Genomic DNA, 14,419 nt, shown 5'->3' on the forward strand with positions numbered 1-14,419 from the left:
CAAATCAATTCAATTGTTCCAAAGCAAAAGTAACTCATTTGTAATATTCATTGCAAACTTCCTCTTTCAACAGATGCACCGAAATTTATTTCAAATCAAACTATCTATTATTCTTGGGAAAACAATCCAATTAATATCAGTTGTGATGTTATCTCCAACCCACCATCATCAATTTTCTGGAGCAGAGAAAAAATACTCTTACCTGCACGGAATATAACAAATATAAAAACCTACAGGGACGGGAAGAAGATTCTGTTAGAGGTGAGCACAATTCTATTTTGAACACAGTTATGTCACAAAATATGAATAATAAACAATATGAGGTCAAATTAAAGACTTGCGGTACTCAGTATTGAAATAATGTAGACTGTGATGTCACAGCACGGTATTCATGAACACAATATGAGCAAACTGATGTCACAAAGAGGAATAAAAGACACAGTGATGTTATAATACATTAATAATAAACACTGGGGAGTCATAGGATAGGGTTATTGCCCATAGTAATGTCATGGTATGGAAATGTTTTATGTAACAATGATGTCACAAAAAAGAGGAAAAGTCACATAGCTGGGATAATAAACAATGAAATTACAGTATTGAGTTCTTTTATGCCATGACCTCTAGATAATTAATATAATGATATTACAGTGCAGGATCAAAGTGAAAAATGGTAAAGTTAAAGGGCGGCATGTTTCAGATACTGTCTGTCTGACGTTGCAGCGCTTCAGAGAAAGACACACTTTAAAAGCCGCCGGGGATCGAGCCTTTTGGAAGGCTTGTCTGACAGGTGGGTCCCCAGTGGCTTCTCCTTGACCCCTTTCCTGGACTTACAGGTTTCTACCAATAAATACATGCAGGAAGAAGCCTGTCAATTCAGGGCAGAGGGCAAGGAGAAGCCACCAGTGACCCGATTGTCCGATTAGTCTCCCGTGTGACTCGGTCGCCAGCGGCTTTTAAACTATATTCTTCTGTGAAACTTTGTAACATTTTAGAGTCAATGGTGTAAATCATACAACCAATGTCTGATACATGCTGCCTGTGGATCGTGCAGAATATATGAGCTGCCAGGTTCCCTTTAGAAACTATGTTTAATTGCCCCTGCTCTCCCTGCCAGCACACCCACAGCAGTAAATCTGACATCCGTGTGTTGGGAGAGCCGGGAGTAGGAGAAAAATGATGGCTTCTTTTACTCCTCCATGCTTTATAGCACACACTGGAATGGCAGTTACACTGCTGCGCTCCCACTGTGCTCCCATCGCATAGTGGTATTGTTTAACAGCAATCCCAGACTTTTCCGGTGGCCATCAGAAAGTTAATGACCATTGATTGGCTGCAGCACTCCTGTGAGATAACAGTGTCAAACGAGCTATGGGAGGGCAAGGACCAAAATTGCTGTAATGGCATCGGTGAGGGAGGTGAGTATAAGGGTGTTTTCACATTGTGCTTAGGGACACGTTCGCTGGTCCCTTTGGGCATACGTCCGAACCCCCGTGCAAAACAGGATCCTGATGAATTCGCCGATGGGGCAATAGACTGTAATAGTGCTGGCATAGTGGATGTGCTCTCTGACCTGCATAATTTTCATGAGCAGTAGACTGCTTCTGGGTGTCCATCTCCAATAGGCTTACACTCCTGAAAATGATGCACGTCAAAGATCACGTTCACTCTGCCCGCATCATTATAGTCTATGGCCCCATTGGCGCTTGCGTCTGGATCCCGTTTTGCAGGGGATTCGGAAATACTCCCGAAGGGACTAGCAATCATGTTCCTGAACGCAATGTGAAAGCACTCTAAGCCTTTCTAATTTTACATGGGGTAGTCAAATCATTAAGAAAGCAGTGGACAGCCCTTTTAAGGACTGCACAAGTGTCACATTGTGAAGATAATAATCAGCATCACAACGATTAAAGCACACAGTGATATCATAGCACAGAGATAAAAGACACTATTCCCATGTGGCACAATGGTCATTGGGTTCCACCAGGACCAGATGCTTCTCTAATCTCTGCATCTCTAGGTTTAGTTCACACGTGGTTTTTGTTTTAGATTTGTTGCAGATTTCTATTCCAAAAAATCTATTGTAATCCAAAAAATCACTGATCGCAGTGCCAACAGGGGACAATGATGAGATATTCATTATTCCTTCAGCACTCGGTGCTTGGGAACAGCGCTATCTCTATCGCTAATTGCCAGGCGCCGGTGCATAAGATACTGATGCGGCACATGGGTGGCACACGATTGCAACACGTATCATTCACACGGACACACAGACACAGATAGCTCCAGACATGTGAAAGAGGCCTATATGTGCATACAAATATAACTGTCAGTCACTGATAGGACCACTCCAGTGGACCTGAAATCCCTGAAAGAGCAGAGGCATAAATGAATAAATCACAGGCTATACTGAATCTTTTCTCACAAAATCACATTTCATTCTGCTCACCTCTTCCTTTTCTATAACATGGTGCCGGCAGATCACATTGCATTTTCTTGATGACAGGTTCGCTTTAAGGGCAGAATGATTTTTTTAACAGTTTTTTTTTTTTTTTTTTACAAGTCGACAATCCTTACATTGATCATTTCAATTTTCTCCTAACTCACATAAGTTTGGATTTTGGTCTCTCGGCAGTGTTCTCAGACAATTACTCATAAAATTGGGTGACACTCAACTTCTTAAAATATTCCGTGTTTTCAATTTTGTTAACACCAGGGAGAATTATGGGGAGTTTTTGTGCCATTAATCATGAAAGGTTTTGGGCCTAGCAGACTAAACAAACATTTATCAAGCTACAAGTAAAAAAAAACCCATGTTCTGATATTTGTAGATACAGGGTATAATCACTGCCATATTCATTATTCATGGCGCAGTTTTATTTTCTTTGAGTGGTACAATGTCTCAGATGACAAAAATGACATATTTATTAAAATTAACGTTGTATCACTATATTCATTACTTAGCTCAAATCCATTTTATTACTCTTCGGAGACATGATTAGCTTTGAAAGTCAACAACGTTTTTTTTTATTATCAAAATTCTCAATAATCTTTTTATTTGCTAAGCCGAAAACTGTTTCAGTGTAGCAGAGAATAGCTACAATTAACGAGTGTTGATATACTGTATATATGCACTCGTACAAATAGGAGATGGGCTAGGAATCTACAGAATAGGCAACTATGATTTGAAAGCATGACTTTTAGTCACAAAAGTAAAAAAATACAACCACCATCAAACATTTAAGTCTTTCATAAAGATTTAGCGGAAGACCATTCTAGGTACATGACATCTCCATGATAATGGTTTCCAAGTGCATTTGGGACCCTCGGGGACAAGAACGGCACTATGGCTAGCAAAGTTTGAATAGAAGGAATTTTAGAAATGTCAGCGGAAGGTGCAAAATGGAGGGCTAATACATGGGCTTGATCATAAAGATACCAGAGTGGGGTATTATCAGCAGGGTTTAGTTGATAGTGAGCGGACCTTGGATAGTTTTTGATTACAAATGATCAAAATTGCAGACTTAGTACAAGTGTAGACCTAGTTATTTAATAAACAAATGCAACATAAGAAACACATACTGAAAAGAAATAGCCCCGATGTATCATGTGTCATGTCGCATAATGCTTTTGGGAGGTCATGTGATGGGTCACCTGATTAACACATGGGTGGATGTAGGGAAGCAGAGAGAGGCATGCACAGTGAACCGCGACTATTTTTTTCTCTCTTGTACAGGGCTATACATAACAATAAAGGATACTATGTAATAAGGGACGGCGCTATACATAACAAAAGAGAAAACCCTATATACTAAGGGATGGTGTTGTACATAATAAGGAAGAATATTTTTCAGGCAAGAGTATTCAACATCTTTCCGCAAGTGAAGCAGCATTTACACTGACTGAAAGATCATCGCGAACAGGCGTTCTTGAGATATAATCTTTTAGTGTAAAGATGCTGCTAATTACCCGGTGGATGAGCCAAAAACTTGTTCTTCTGGTGAAATGATCTTTTGTGCAGCACAAAAGATCATCATTCTCAGCGGTGCATCATCCTGTAAACAGGGCTCACACAATCGAGAACCTTGGCATCCTATATGTATTGAATGATCTGAACGCACATCGTATACTATGGTCTGCCTGTGTAAACAGGCTACTAAGCGACCACCAATCACTAATGTTTTATGAATCAATGGTCGTTTAGTGCCTCCAGGGATCCATGGACACAGACCCTGGTACGGTGAAGACAAAGAAAAAATATTTGTATCCTGTAACTTACCGCTGACTTCTCATCTGAATACAGCCATTTTTTGGTTTCTTTTCCATCTTGTCAAACCTTCTTGTCAATGTCCTAAAGCCGTTATGTGGTCAATGCTGAGTTTGATATAAAGAGGTCACATAAATATATACCGTATATATATATATATATATATATATATATATATACAGTACAGATCAAAAGTTTGGACACACCTTCTCATTTAAAGATTTTTCTGTATTTTCATGACTATGAAAATTGTACATTCACACTGAAGGCATCAAAACTATGAATTAACACATGTGGAATTATATACTTAACAAAAAAGTGTGAAATAACTGAAAATATGTCTTATATTCTAGGTTCTTCAAAGTAGCCACCTTTTGCTTTGATGACTGCTTTGCACACTCTTGGCATTCTCTTGATGAGCTTCAAGACGTAGTCACCGGAAATGGTCTTCCAACAATCTTGAAGGAGTTCCCAGAGCTGCTTAGCACTTGTTGGCCCTTTTGCCTTCACTCTGCGGTCCAGTTCACCCCAAACCATCTCGATTGGGTTCAGGTCTGGTGACTGTGGAGGCCAGGTCATCTGGCGTAGCACCCCATCACTCTCCTTCTTGGTCAAATATCCCTTACACAGCCTGGAGGCGTGTTTGGGGTCATTGTCCTGTTGAAAAATAAATGATGGTCCAACTGAACGCAAACCGGATGGAATAGCATGCCGCTGCAAGATGCTGTGGTAGCCATGCTGGTTCAGTATGCCTTCAATGTTGAATAAATCCCCAACACTGTCACCAGAAAAGCACCCCCACACCATCACACCTCCTCCTCCATGCTTCACGGTGGGAACCAGGCATGTAGAGTCCATCCGTTCACCTTTTCTGCGTCGCACAAAGACATGGTGGTTGGAACCAAAGATCTCAAATTTGGACTCATCAGACCAAAGCACAGATTTCCATTGGTCTAATGTCCATTCCTTGTGTTCTTTAGCCCAAACAAGTCTCTTCTGCTTGTTGCCTGTCCTTAGCAGTGGTTTCCTAGCAGCTATTTCACCATGAAGGCCTGCTGCACAAAGTCTCCTCTTAACAGTTGTTGAAGAGATGTGTCTGCTGCTAGAACTCTGTGTGGCATTGACCTGGTCTCTAATCTGAGCTGCTGTTAACCTGCGATTTCTGAGGCTGGTGACTCGGATAAACTTATCCTCTGAGGTACAGGTGACTCTTGGTCTTCCTTTCCAGGGGCGGTCCTCATGTGAGCCAGTTTCTTTGTAGTGCTTGATGTTTTTTGCAACTGCACTTGGGGACACTTTCAAAGTTTTCCCAATTTTTCGGACTGTCTGACCTTCACTTCTTAAAGTAATGATGGCACTTGTTTTTATTTACTTAGCTGCTTTTTTCTTGCCATAATACAAATTCTAACAGTCTATTCATTAGGACTATCAGCTGTGTATCCACCAGACTTCTGCACAACACAACTGATGGTCCCAACCCCATTTATAAGGCAAGAAATCCCACTTATTAAACCTGACAGGGCACATCTGTGAGGTGAAAACCATTTCCGGTGACTACCTTTTGAAGCTCATCAAGAGAATGCCAAGAGTGTGCAAAGCAGTCATCAAAGCAAAAGGTGGCTACTTTGAAGAACCTAGAATATAAGACATATTTTCAGTTGTTTCACACTTTTTTGTTAAATATATAATTCCATATGTGTTAATTCATAGTTTTGATGCCTTCAGTGTGAATGTACAATTTTCATAGTCATGAAAATACAGAAAAATCTTTAAATGAGAAGGTGTGTCCAAACTTTTGGTCTTTACTGTATATATATATATATATATATATATATATATATATGTATATATATATATATATATATATATATATATATATATATAAATTATATAAATTAAAGACAGCACCATTTCATATTACTCACTAGTGGGTGCCAAGTCTCCAAACAGTCTGTCCAAACTGCTGCATGTCAATAGAAAAAATATAAAGAGGCAGCACTTCAAGAAATTTTTGAAAAAAATGGACTTTAATGAGCCCAAAGGCGACGTTTTGGTTCACAGAACCTTTCTCAAGCAGAGTTCAAGAGCATATAGTGCAATATATATATGGTTACAAACAATGATGCCATAATTATAATCAATTCATACAAAAACATGATTATATAAAAAAGTGCATATCTCAAAATATCATCCAGTTATATACATAGTGATAAAAAGTCTTTTACAAATATATTATTATCATCAATTACAGTATCCATGACTCTCATAAAGTGATAAGTGCTTTAATTGATATCTATCAGTGCCAGGTGTACATTATAAATCATAATATGTTTGAGGTAGCGACTCACCCTGCAGCAATCATGCATAACCACGTTTCCTATTTCCTCCACGCTGCCCTCAGCGTCTCAGAATCTCAACTGAGCATGTCTCCCAGGAAATCCCCATTATCTCATCACATGATCAGGACAAACCTGGTCCGCCCACTTCATGACGTCATCGGACATGCTCAGTGCATCTATAATGTTACAATCGCCATCTTGTAAGTTGGCAAGCCCCATCAAACGTTTTTCCTCAAATTTGAACACCATATTTGCTCTAATCACTATTATTATTCCCCTTTTATAATAGAACACACCATTTCTCACTATCAGGGATAATATCTTGTTAACAACTTGTATTGCGATAAGAAATATTCGTAAGTAATTCCTGTGTCCATAAATGAACTGAGGGATAATATATTACATAACCCAAACACCCTTCCATGGAATTCCCTATTCCTAGGTTCATCCATGGAATGAGATTACTGGGTCAGAGGAGAAACCTTAAACAGGTCCCCACCTCCTCCCCGATCTCAGGTGTTTAATTGGGAATACATTACAATCCAATTCCCTCCACAAATAGGAATACTATTTTACAGTGTACAAATATATATTTTTTATTTTTTTATTATATAGCTTCATTAGATAGAGGCTTGAATACTCTCAATTCTTATATATATATAGAAAAGCAATTTTTTAAGAAAAAGTACATTTTCAGAGGAAGTTTCTCTCTCTTTATACGCATGTTGCTGCAGATTGAGTCGCCTCCACAAACGACCAATGTGAGAGTGATCAATCTGCAAGAAACCCCAAAAAAATCCATATATAAATATATTAAAATACAATAGGTATACATAATACTCCAAATTTCATATACTGTCAAGTCTGAACATACTCCTCAGGCGATGCCTGCTATATTAAATTCAACATTCAATCCATTTGGCTTTAACGTATTTAAGTTATGAATCCACTCAAGTTCCTTTCTTTTTAATAATCGTATTCTATCCCCACCTCGTCTTTGAACGGAAACAGAATCTATAATCCTAAATCTTAATTGTGTCACAGTATGTCCTGCCTCCAAAAAATGCTTTGATACAGGTAAATCCATCCTCTTTTTCCTGATGGAATGTCTGTGATTATTCATACGAGTTTTAAAATCGCACTTAGTTTCTCCTATATACCACAATGAGCAAGGGCATTCCAATAGGTAAATTATATACTCGGAGTCGCATGTAAAGAAATTTTTTATGTTGTAAATTTTTTGAGTTTTCGGATGAACAAACTGATCACCCTTTAACATAAGCTGGCAGTTGACACATGATAGACATGGATTACAGCCTTTTCTATTTCTACCCGTAATAGAGGTCTAAGTCAGAGTTTTAAAAGGGCCTATATCTGAGTGTACTAATACATCCTTAATATTCTTATTCCTTCTATAAGAGAAAAGAAGGGGGGATTTTAAATTCTGGCACATCTGGTAAACATTTATTCAACATTTTCCAGTGTTTTCTGATTATATTTGCCACTTGTTCACTCTCTTCACCAAATGTCGACACCATTGGTATTCTATCATTTTTATTATTTTTGATCGTCTTATTTAAAATAATATCCCTTTCTAATCCACTTACTTTTTTCTCCTGTTTATTCAGCAGTCTCTGAGGATAACCTCTTGATCTCAATTTTTTCATGAGTTTTTGTGTACTCCTATACAGGCCCTCCTCATTGCTCTCTATTCTCTTAATTCTTAGATATTGACTGAAAGGTAATGATTCTATCATGCGTTTTGGGTGTTGGCTATTATACCTCAGAAAGTCATTTCGGTCCGTTGGTTTAGTAAAGAGAGAGGTCAACAATTTTCCATTTTTCTGTGTAATAAGAACATCCAGAAACTGAATAGATTCACATGAGCTCACTAATGTAAATTTAATAGTTCTATCAATTTGATTCAGATATTCATAAAACATATCCAGTTCTCCTTGTGTTCCTGTCCAAACATATTATGATTTATAATGTACACCTGGCACTGATAGATATCAATTAAAGCACTTATCACTTTATGAGAGTCATGGATACTGTAATTGATGATAATAATATATTTGTAAAAGACCTTTTATCACTATGTATATAACTGGATGATATTTTGAGATATGCACTATTGCACTTTTTTACATAATCATGTTTTTGTATGAATTGATTATAATTATGGCATCACTGTTTGTAACCATATATATATTGCACTATATGCACTTGAACTCTGCTTGAGAAAGGTTCTGTGAACCGAAACGTCGCCTTTGGGCTCATTAAAGTCCATTTTTTTCAAAAATTTCTTGGAGTGCTGCCTCTTTATTTTATATATATATATATATATATATATATATATATATATATATACATATAAATATATTTATATATATAGATTTCCTGAAAAAAGAATCCTCCACACTGCATCACTGAATATAGAAATGCACCCACCAATAATATACTGTATAATTAGCCATCATCCAAAATCTAAATTAATAAACCACAGCTGTTCCTCCTGTTATCTATAGGTAGTCACTTTTCTCTGCCCAATAAAAATATAAATTAATTGGCCTCTGTACACTTTCCTCCATTTCATTACTAGTCACTCTCATGTGTCCTCAACACCCCACCACAGTGCACCTCCCACTATACCAATTCATTAAAATTAAATGTTCCCACCTCCAATTCATTATGATTACATGTTCTCCCTGAATCCATTATAACGACATACCCCCCAATTCATTAATGTGTAATGTCCCCTATACCCACCCCCACTCCAAACTTATTTGTTCAAAAAAAAATTACCTAGCTTTCCTGGTGATCCACCACAGCTCTGCTCCCTTTCTCTTGTGGCCGCCGCATACGTGCTAAATGATGCAGCCAATGTGATGATATTCATTGCACCGGTGGAGTCGTAGAGAAGGCAACGGGCAGGAAGCCAAGAATTGCATCCTGGAGCTGCATCCCTGTCTCTTTATTGCCGGTAGCGGGGCAACAGGAATGCTTCCTGTCCAGCGAAAAGTACAAAAAATATTATGATAAGGGCAATCTGGCCATGGACCCCTCCCTGAGACTCTGGACCCCAGGCGGTGGACCAGATTGCCCTCATTATAATCTGCCCCTATGTATAGTTAAAGCTAGTAAGCCATATAACCTACCCGTAAAATAGAGCGGAAATACCCTCAGCTATACACCTCAATAGCTACTTTTATAAAGGTACAGCATAGCACAACAGTGAAGCAGTAGCAAAAGGGTAAGATAAAAAAAAAATTAAATGCAGCACAATAAATAGAGATCAAAAACCAACAATGCATGAACCAAATACCAAAAATAATAGATCAAGAGTCATAAACTGATATTGGCAAGAAGGTGCGAAGGGTCAGGAAATGTTGGGAAAGAAACCCCATGTGTTACCCTTCTCCCAAGTGCAGTTTCTTCATTTCCTAAGGATGAGCCATCAATTTTAAACAAGCTGTAAACTTTAAACTTAAAATCCCTTTTACTGGTTTTCATTCTAAAGAATTCAATATTTCTGCTGTTCCTATTATATTGGTGTTACTAGAGGTCCATGGTATATTTTTTCTTCCAGCTTGATGCAATGACTTGATATCCATGTGACTTCATGTCAGGTGATTATAGTGGCCAAGGAATGGCATGGGATGTCATCATAGAGGGATTGTCTTAGAGCCAGACATTGACTGACTGTTATGATCACATGACATGACATTACGAGGATGTCAGATGATTGCATAGAGCTGGGAAACAAGAAGAATATGAGTTTGGTAGCAAGAAAAGGGCACAGAGTTAATAAGAATGATATTGCAATGTGCTCAGCTTTCTCATAAGTATAACTTTTATATATAGAAAGTTTTTATTTTTAATATTGTTTTTTTTAGATTACTCCGATATCAGACAATGACTTTGGACGATACAACTGTACAGCGATCAATTCAATAGGATCACGGATTCAGGAGTATGTGCTGACATTGGCTGGTATGTGCAGTGTGATTCTTATATAACAGATTTTTACTAATGCTTATTTAGGTTCTTTTGCCCCCAAGATAAATAACTTTGCTAGTCACTCAGAAAGGGCTTAAGGACTTATGTTTGTCTTGTATTCCCTTCGAGATGTTGGTATTTCGTTTTTACACTTGATTACAAATGTTGCATTTTGACAGTCTGGAATATGAGTTAAATTGAGTGGATGATTTCCCTAAAGTATAACTTGAATGGTATTTATAGTGTAAAGCTGCAAAGCATGGAGCGGAAAAGCACATGACTGGGCATGAGGTACCGCTGACCAGACATCTGATGATCACGTCCACCATGGGATATTGTTCTCAAACGTCTCACTAGCAGGTCTTAGCCAAGCACAGCATACAGATCATCTATGTAATAGGTCTTATGATTACTTTAGAACACCATTCTAGATATATGACATACTTTTGCAAAAATAAAATTCCCTGCATGCATTAAAGGAACTTTTGTATTATTTTCTTATGGGTCTAAAATCTTACAGACAAGCAGTTGATAATACGTCAACAGAGCAGCCTTCTTCCCTTCCACTTTGCTCTGTTGATAGGCCATCACTGCCGATGTAAAACTGATTGACAGCCGGCTCCCTACTGCCTAACTGTGGGGAGCAAGCTGTCAATCAGCATGATGTCAACAGTGCTGCCCTGTCAAGAGAGGAGACTGGAAGAGCAACAGCTGCCCTACTGACCTGAGATCCATTGAAGCAATAGAATAGCCAGCAGGAGGGGTCTGAGACTCCTCGGAGCTGGCAGCAGTCAGTGGCTGGCAGACAGGCAGGCATAGCAACAACTTGCAAGGTCTTAGCCCCATAAGAAAAAAATTAAAAACATTTTTGGATAACGCCATTAGCACGAGCACTGGGAATATTATTCATTTTTATAAAAAGAAGATGATCAGCTGCATCCCCAATCTAGTGCCGTAATACTGCACCGATCATGTTCCAACTTAACATCCAATAATGCAAGCAGAAAAAAAGCTTCTCCAGTGTCAAAAGGATTGAGTGTTTAGAAGAAATGTTTTTGTCAAAAAAAGAAAAAATTTAAATAATCCACACAAACTACATAAAAAGTCTCTCACAGCTTGACGCGTTTCAGATGTGGTCAGTGACCTTTCTAGGCTTCTTGTAGTCGTGTAGCAATCTCAAAATCAGAAAGATCATCAACAGCAGAGGCATGTGCCCCACAACACCCACTTTGGGAAAAAGTTTGCGTATTATCCTCCTCTTTTCCATTTTTAAGTTTTGGTTACTGAATTGTCTAGCAAGAATGACTCCCCAAATGTCCACTTCTGAGTGACGTTTGCATAACCCGCTGTCCCTCTCTAGAAATACACATGTCTTTCAGCTCGGATAGCACAAATGTCCTGCCAAAAATTGGGATGTTAATAGGATATCCAAATGGCTTATGGAACTGATTATTAATTTCCTGTACAAATCTGGGTACACAGACTCGGTGGCACATGAAGTCCATGTAGTTTAAAATGATGGAGCTGTGGTGACTCTTTGTGCTACCACATAATTTATCAATATAGGACCATGAAGAACCATATTCTTAAGGGATAGGATAGAATATGGTGTTGCTGTTTAAAAGTAAAAAGAGCTTCAACATACAGTAGGATGAAAAAGTTTTCAGCCTTTATTTGGATACATATTAAAAATCCATCACAAATATAACATCATCAGCGACGCGTTTTAAGTACCACAAGTTGTGCTTAATGGTGTTTTTGTTATTCCTCATAATAATTTATGAGAAAAAAACTACTTACAGATATGTTTTCTTTGACCATTCTGTGATATTTATTAAGGACCCCAATTTCTCAGGATACTGTATAAATTCACTACATTTTTGGATAGGCTAAAAAAACTTATGACAGACTGCAACTAACTTGACAACCACTGAATGGCCACATATAGACACATATAGCATAAACATCTCACAACAGAGTATCACAAAATATGTTGTTGTTTTTATTAAGCTGGTCATCTTATGATTTGTCAGGCCAAGAAAAAAAGTAAAGAAGGACACATCTGTGTGTCTCTATATAGACACTGATATGCTGTATACTATGGACTTTTTGATTTGTGTATATGCCAGGAGCACATCATTCTATCATTGGTGTACATTGGTCCTTGATTTTTAAATTCAAGTGTGTTGTGAATGAATCTATGAAAATCTAGTTATTATTTGTACCCAAATAATATATTGTACCCAAATATAGCATAAGCTAAAGCGGTAATAGTTGTAATATGCCATGACATCGCATTCGGTTATGAACATACTTAAAAATAATGTGTCAAAACTAATATAAAATATTTTTTTATATATTCATAAACATCTAAAATAAACAGATTTCATGAGACAATTACTTTAACTTCTGAAATTAAAATTAAATAGATGTGGGATGGAGGAAACTGATGTATCACAGGTTACATATAAGGTAGGGCCGTGCGGTAACCTTTTGCCCGTAGAAAATAGAATATAATCTGTTTTTCTATTACATTTTTTTGTTACCTTTGGATTTTGGCACCAAAGACTGCAATCATTTCTGAGAGACTGGTCTTAAGGGAGCATTGAAACTCCTCATGCTGACTTTTGTACATAGTGTGAAACAGATTATTGCTATGGTCTTTAAAGAGTACACTACCTATCATTATAGAAAAGGTTGTACTGCGTGGCATGTTCCAAAGAATCATATTTAAGTATTTTTTCCCCTTTGTTATATTTTATAATTGTACATTGTCTCTATTCTTGCCTGTTGCATTGGTGACTGTTATATTTGAGCTGTACTATGTATTTAAAGCTGCTTAGATGCTCCCACTCCCATACCCAAGCACGTTCCTTAGAAATAGGCACCACAGATGAGATCCTGCAGCTGCACCCTATCCTCGTGTTTCTTATTGCCCACTCTGTACCTCAATAGACAGATTCACTGGTGTGTAAACATTCCCCCTTAGACATCTAGTCAGAGGTCTCTCACCTAAACAAATCAGATCTCCTACTTTGCACTGAGGAGGGGAAAACACCCCAAAACATGTGTTTGCAAATAGAGTATCTGGTTGGCAAGGCTCATTAAAGATTGATATTAACTTTTAGGGTTACTACTTCCAGAGTTCAAGTCCTCTTCCTCTCTGAAGAGGCTATTTGCACATTGGTGAGTACTAATATTTCGGAGCATAAGTGCAATAATATTTCTGGAAAATCAACTAAAACTTGAACAGAAACAAATATATTGGTCAACATGGTTTAGAAATGACATGCTTCAGAGATTATGAATGTCATGCACTGTCTAGACTTGACTACTGGAAGTACTGCACAGTTAGAGATGAGCGAATTGATTTGAAATAATCACATTTGTTATTAATTTCCTTAGAAATTTCTATCTCCCAGAATCATCCTTACCCCACAAGGCGAGATCTTGCATGGAGCTCCAGACGGAGGAAGATTGACAGTCATCTTGTGTTTCTTCCTTTTTTTAATAATTGTGCCAACAGTTGTTGCCTTCTCACCAAGCTGCTTGCCTATTGTCCAGTCACCCATCCCAGCCTTGTGCAGGTCTACAATTTTGTCCCTGGTATCCTTAGACTGCTCTTTGGTCTTGGCCATGGTTGAGAGGTTGGAGTGTGATTGATTGATTGTGTGGACTGGTGTCTTTTATATAGATAACATGTTCAAACAGATGCAATTAAGGCAGGTAATGAGTGCAGAGTAGGAGGGCTTCTTATAGAAATACTAATAGGTCTGTGAGAGCCAGAATTCTTGCCGGTTGGTCGGTGATCAAA

At 38.0% G+C, this 14,419-nt stretch overlaps 1 protein-coding gene and 1 long non-coding RNA gene across 5 annotated transcripts in view; one reads left to right on the forward strand and one right to left on the reverse strand.

The window, feature by feature from the left end:
- The window catches only part of LOC141236699 (uncharacterized), a 45,993-nt gene extending 39,253 nt beyond the window's left edge, over positions 1-6,740 (reverse strand). For all 3 annotated transcript variants that reach the window (XR_012302353.1, XR_012302359.1, XR_012302363.1), the window contains exons 1-2: positions 6,616-6,740; positions 203-230 (exon numbers count right to left, since the gene is read on the reverse strand). This is a non-coding gene — a long non-coding RNA (uncharacterized lncRNA). The remainder of the gene's footprint in view (positions 1-202; positions 231-6,615) is intronic.
- NCAM2 (neural cell adhesion molecule 2) overlaps positions 1-14,419 on the forward strand; it is a 578,411-nt gene that overhangs the window by 401,340 nt on the left and 162,652 nt on the right. For both annotated transcript variants that reach the window (XM_073668266.1, XM_073668267.1), the window contains exons 10-11: positions 74-261; positions 10,503-10,599. In XM_073668266.1, coding sequence (XP_073524367.1) covers positions 74-261; positions 10,503-10,599 — 285 coding nt within the window. The remainder of the gene's footprint in view (positions 1-73; positions 262-10,502; positions 10,600-14,419) is intronic.

This window comes from Phyllobates terribilis, unplaced genomic scaffold (assembly GCF_046119375.1).
Source record: "Phyllobates terribilis strain yellow unplaced genomic scaffold, ASM4611937v1 Scaffold_2__4_contigs__length_985480577, whole genome shotgun sequence".
NCBI classification, from domain to species: domain Eukaryota; kingdom Metazoa; phylum Chordata; class Amphibia; order Anura; family Dendrobatidae; genus Phyllobates; species Phyllobates terribilis.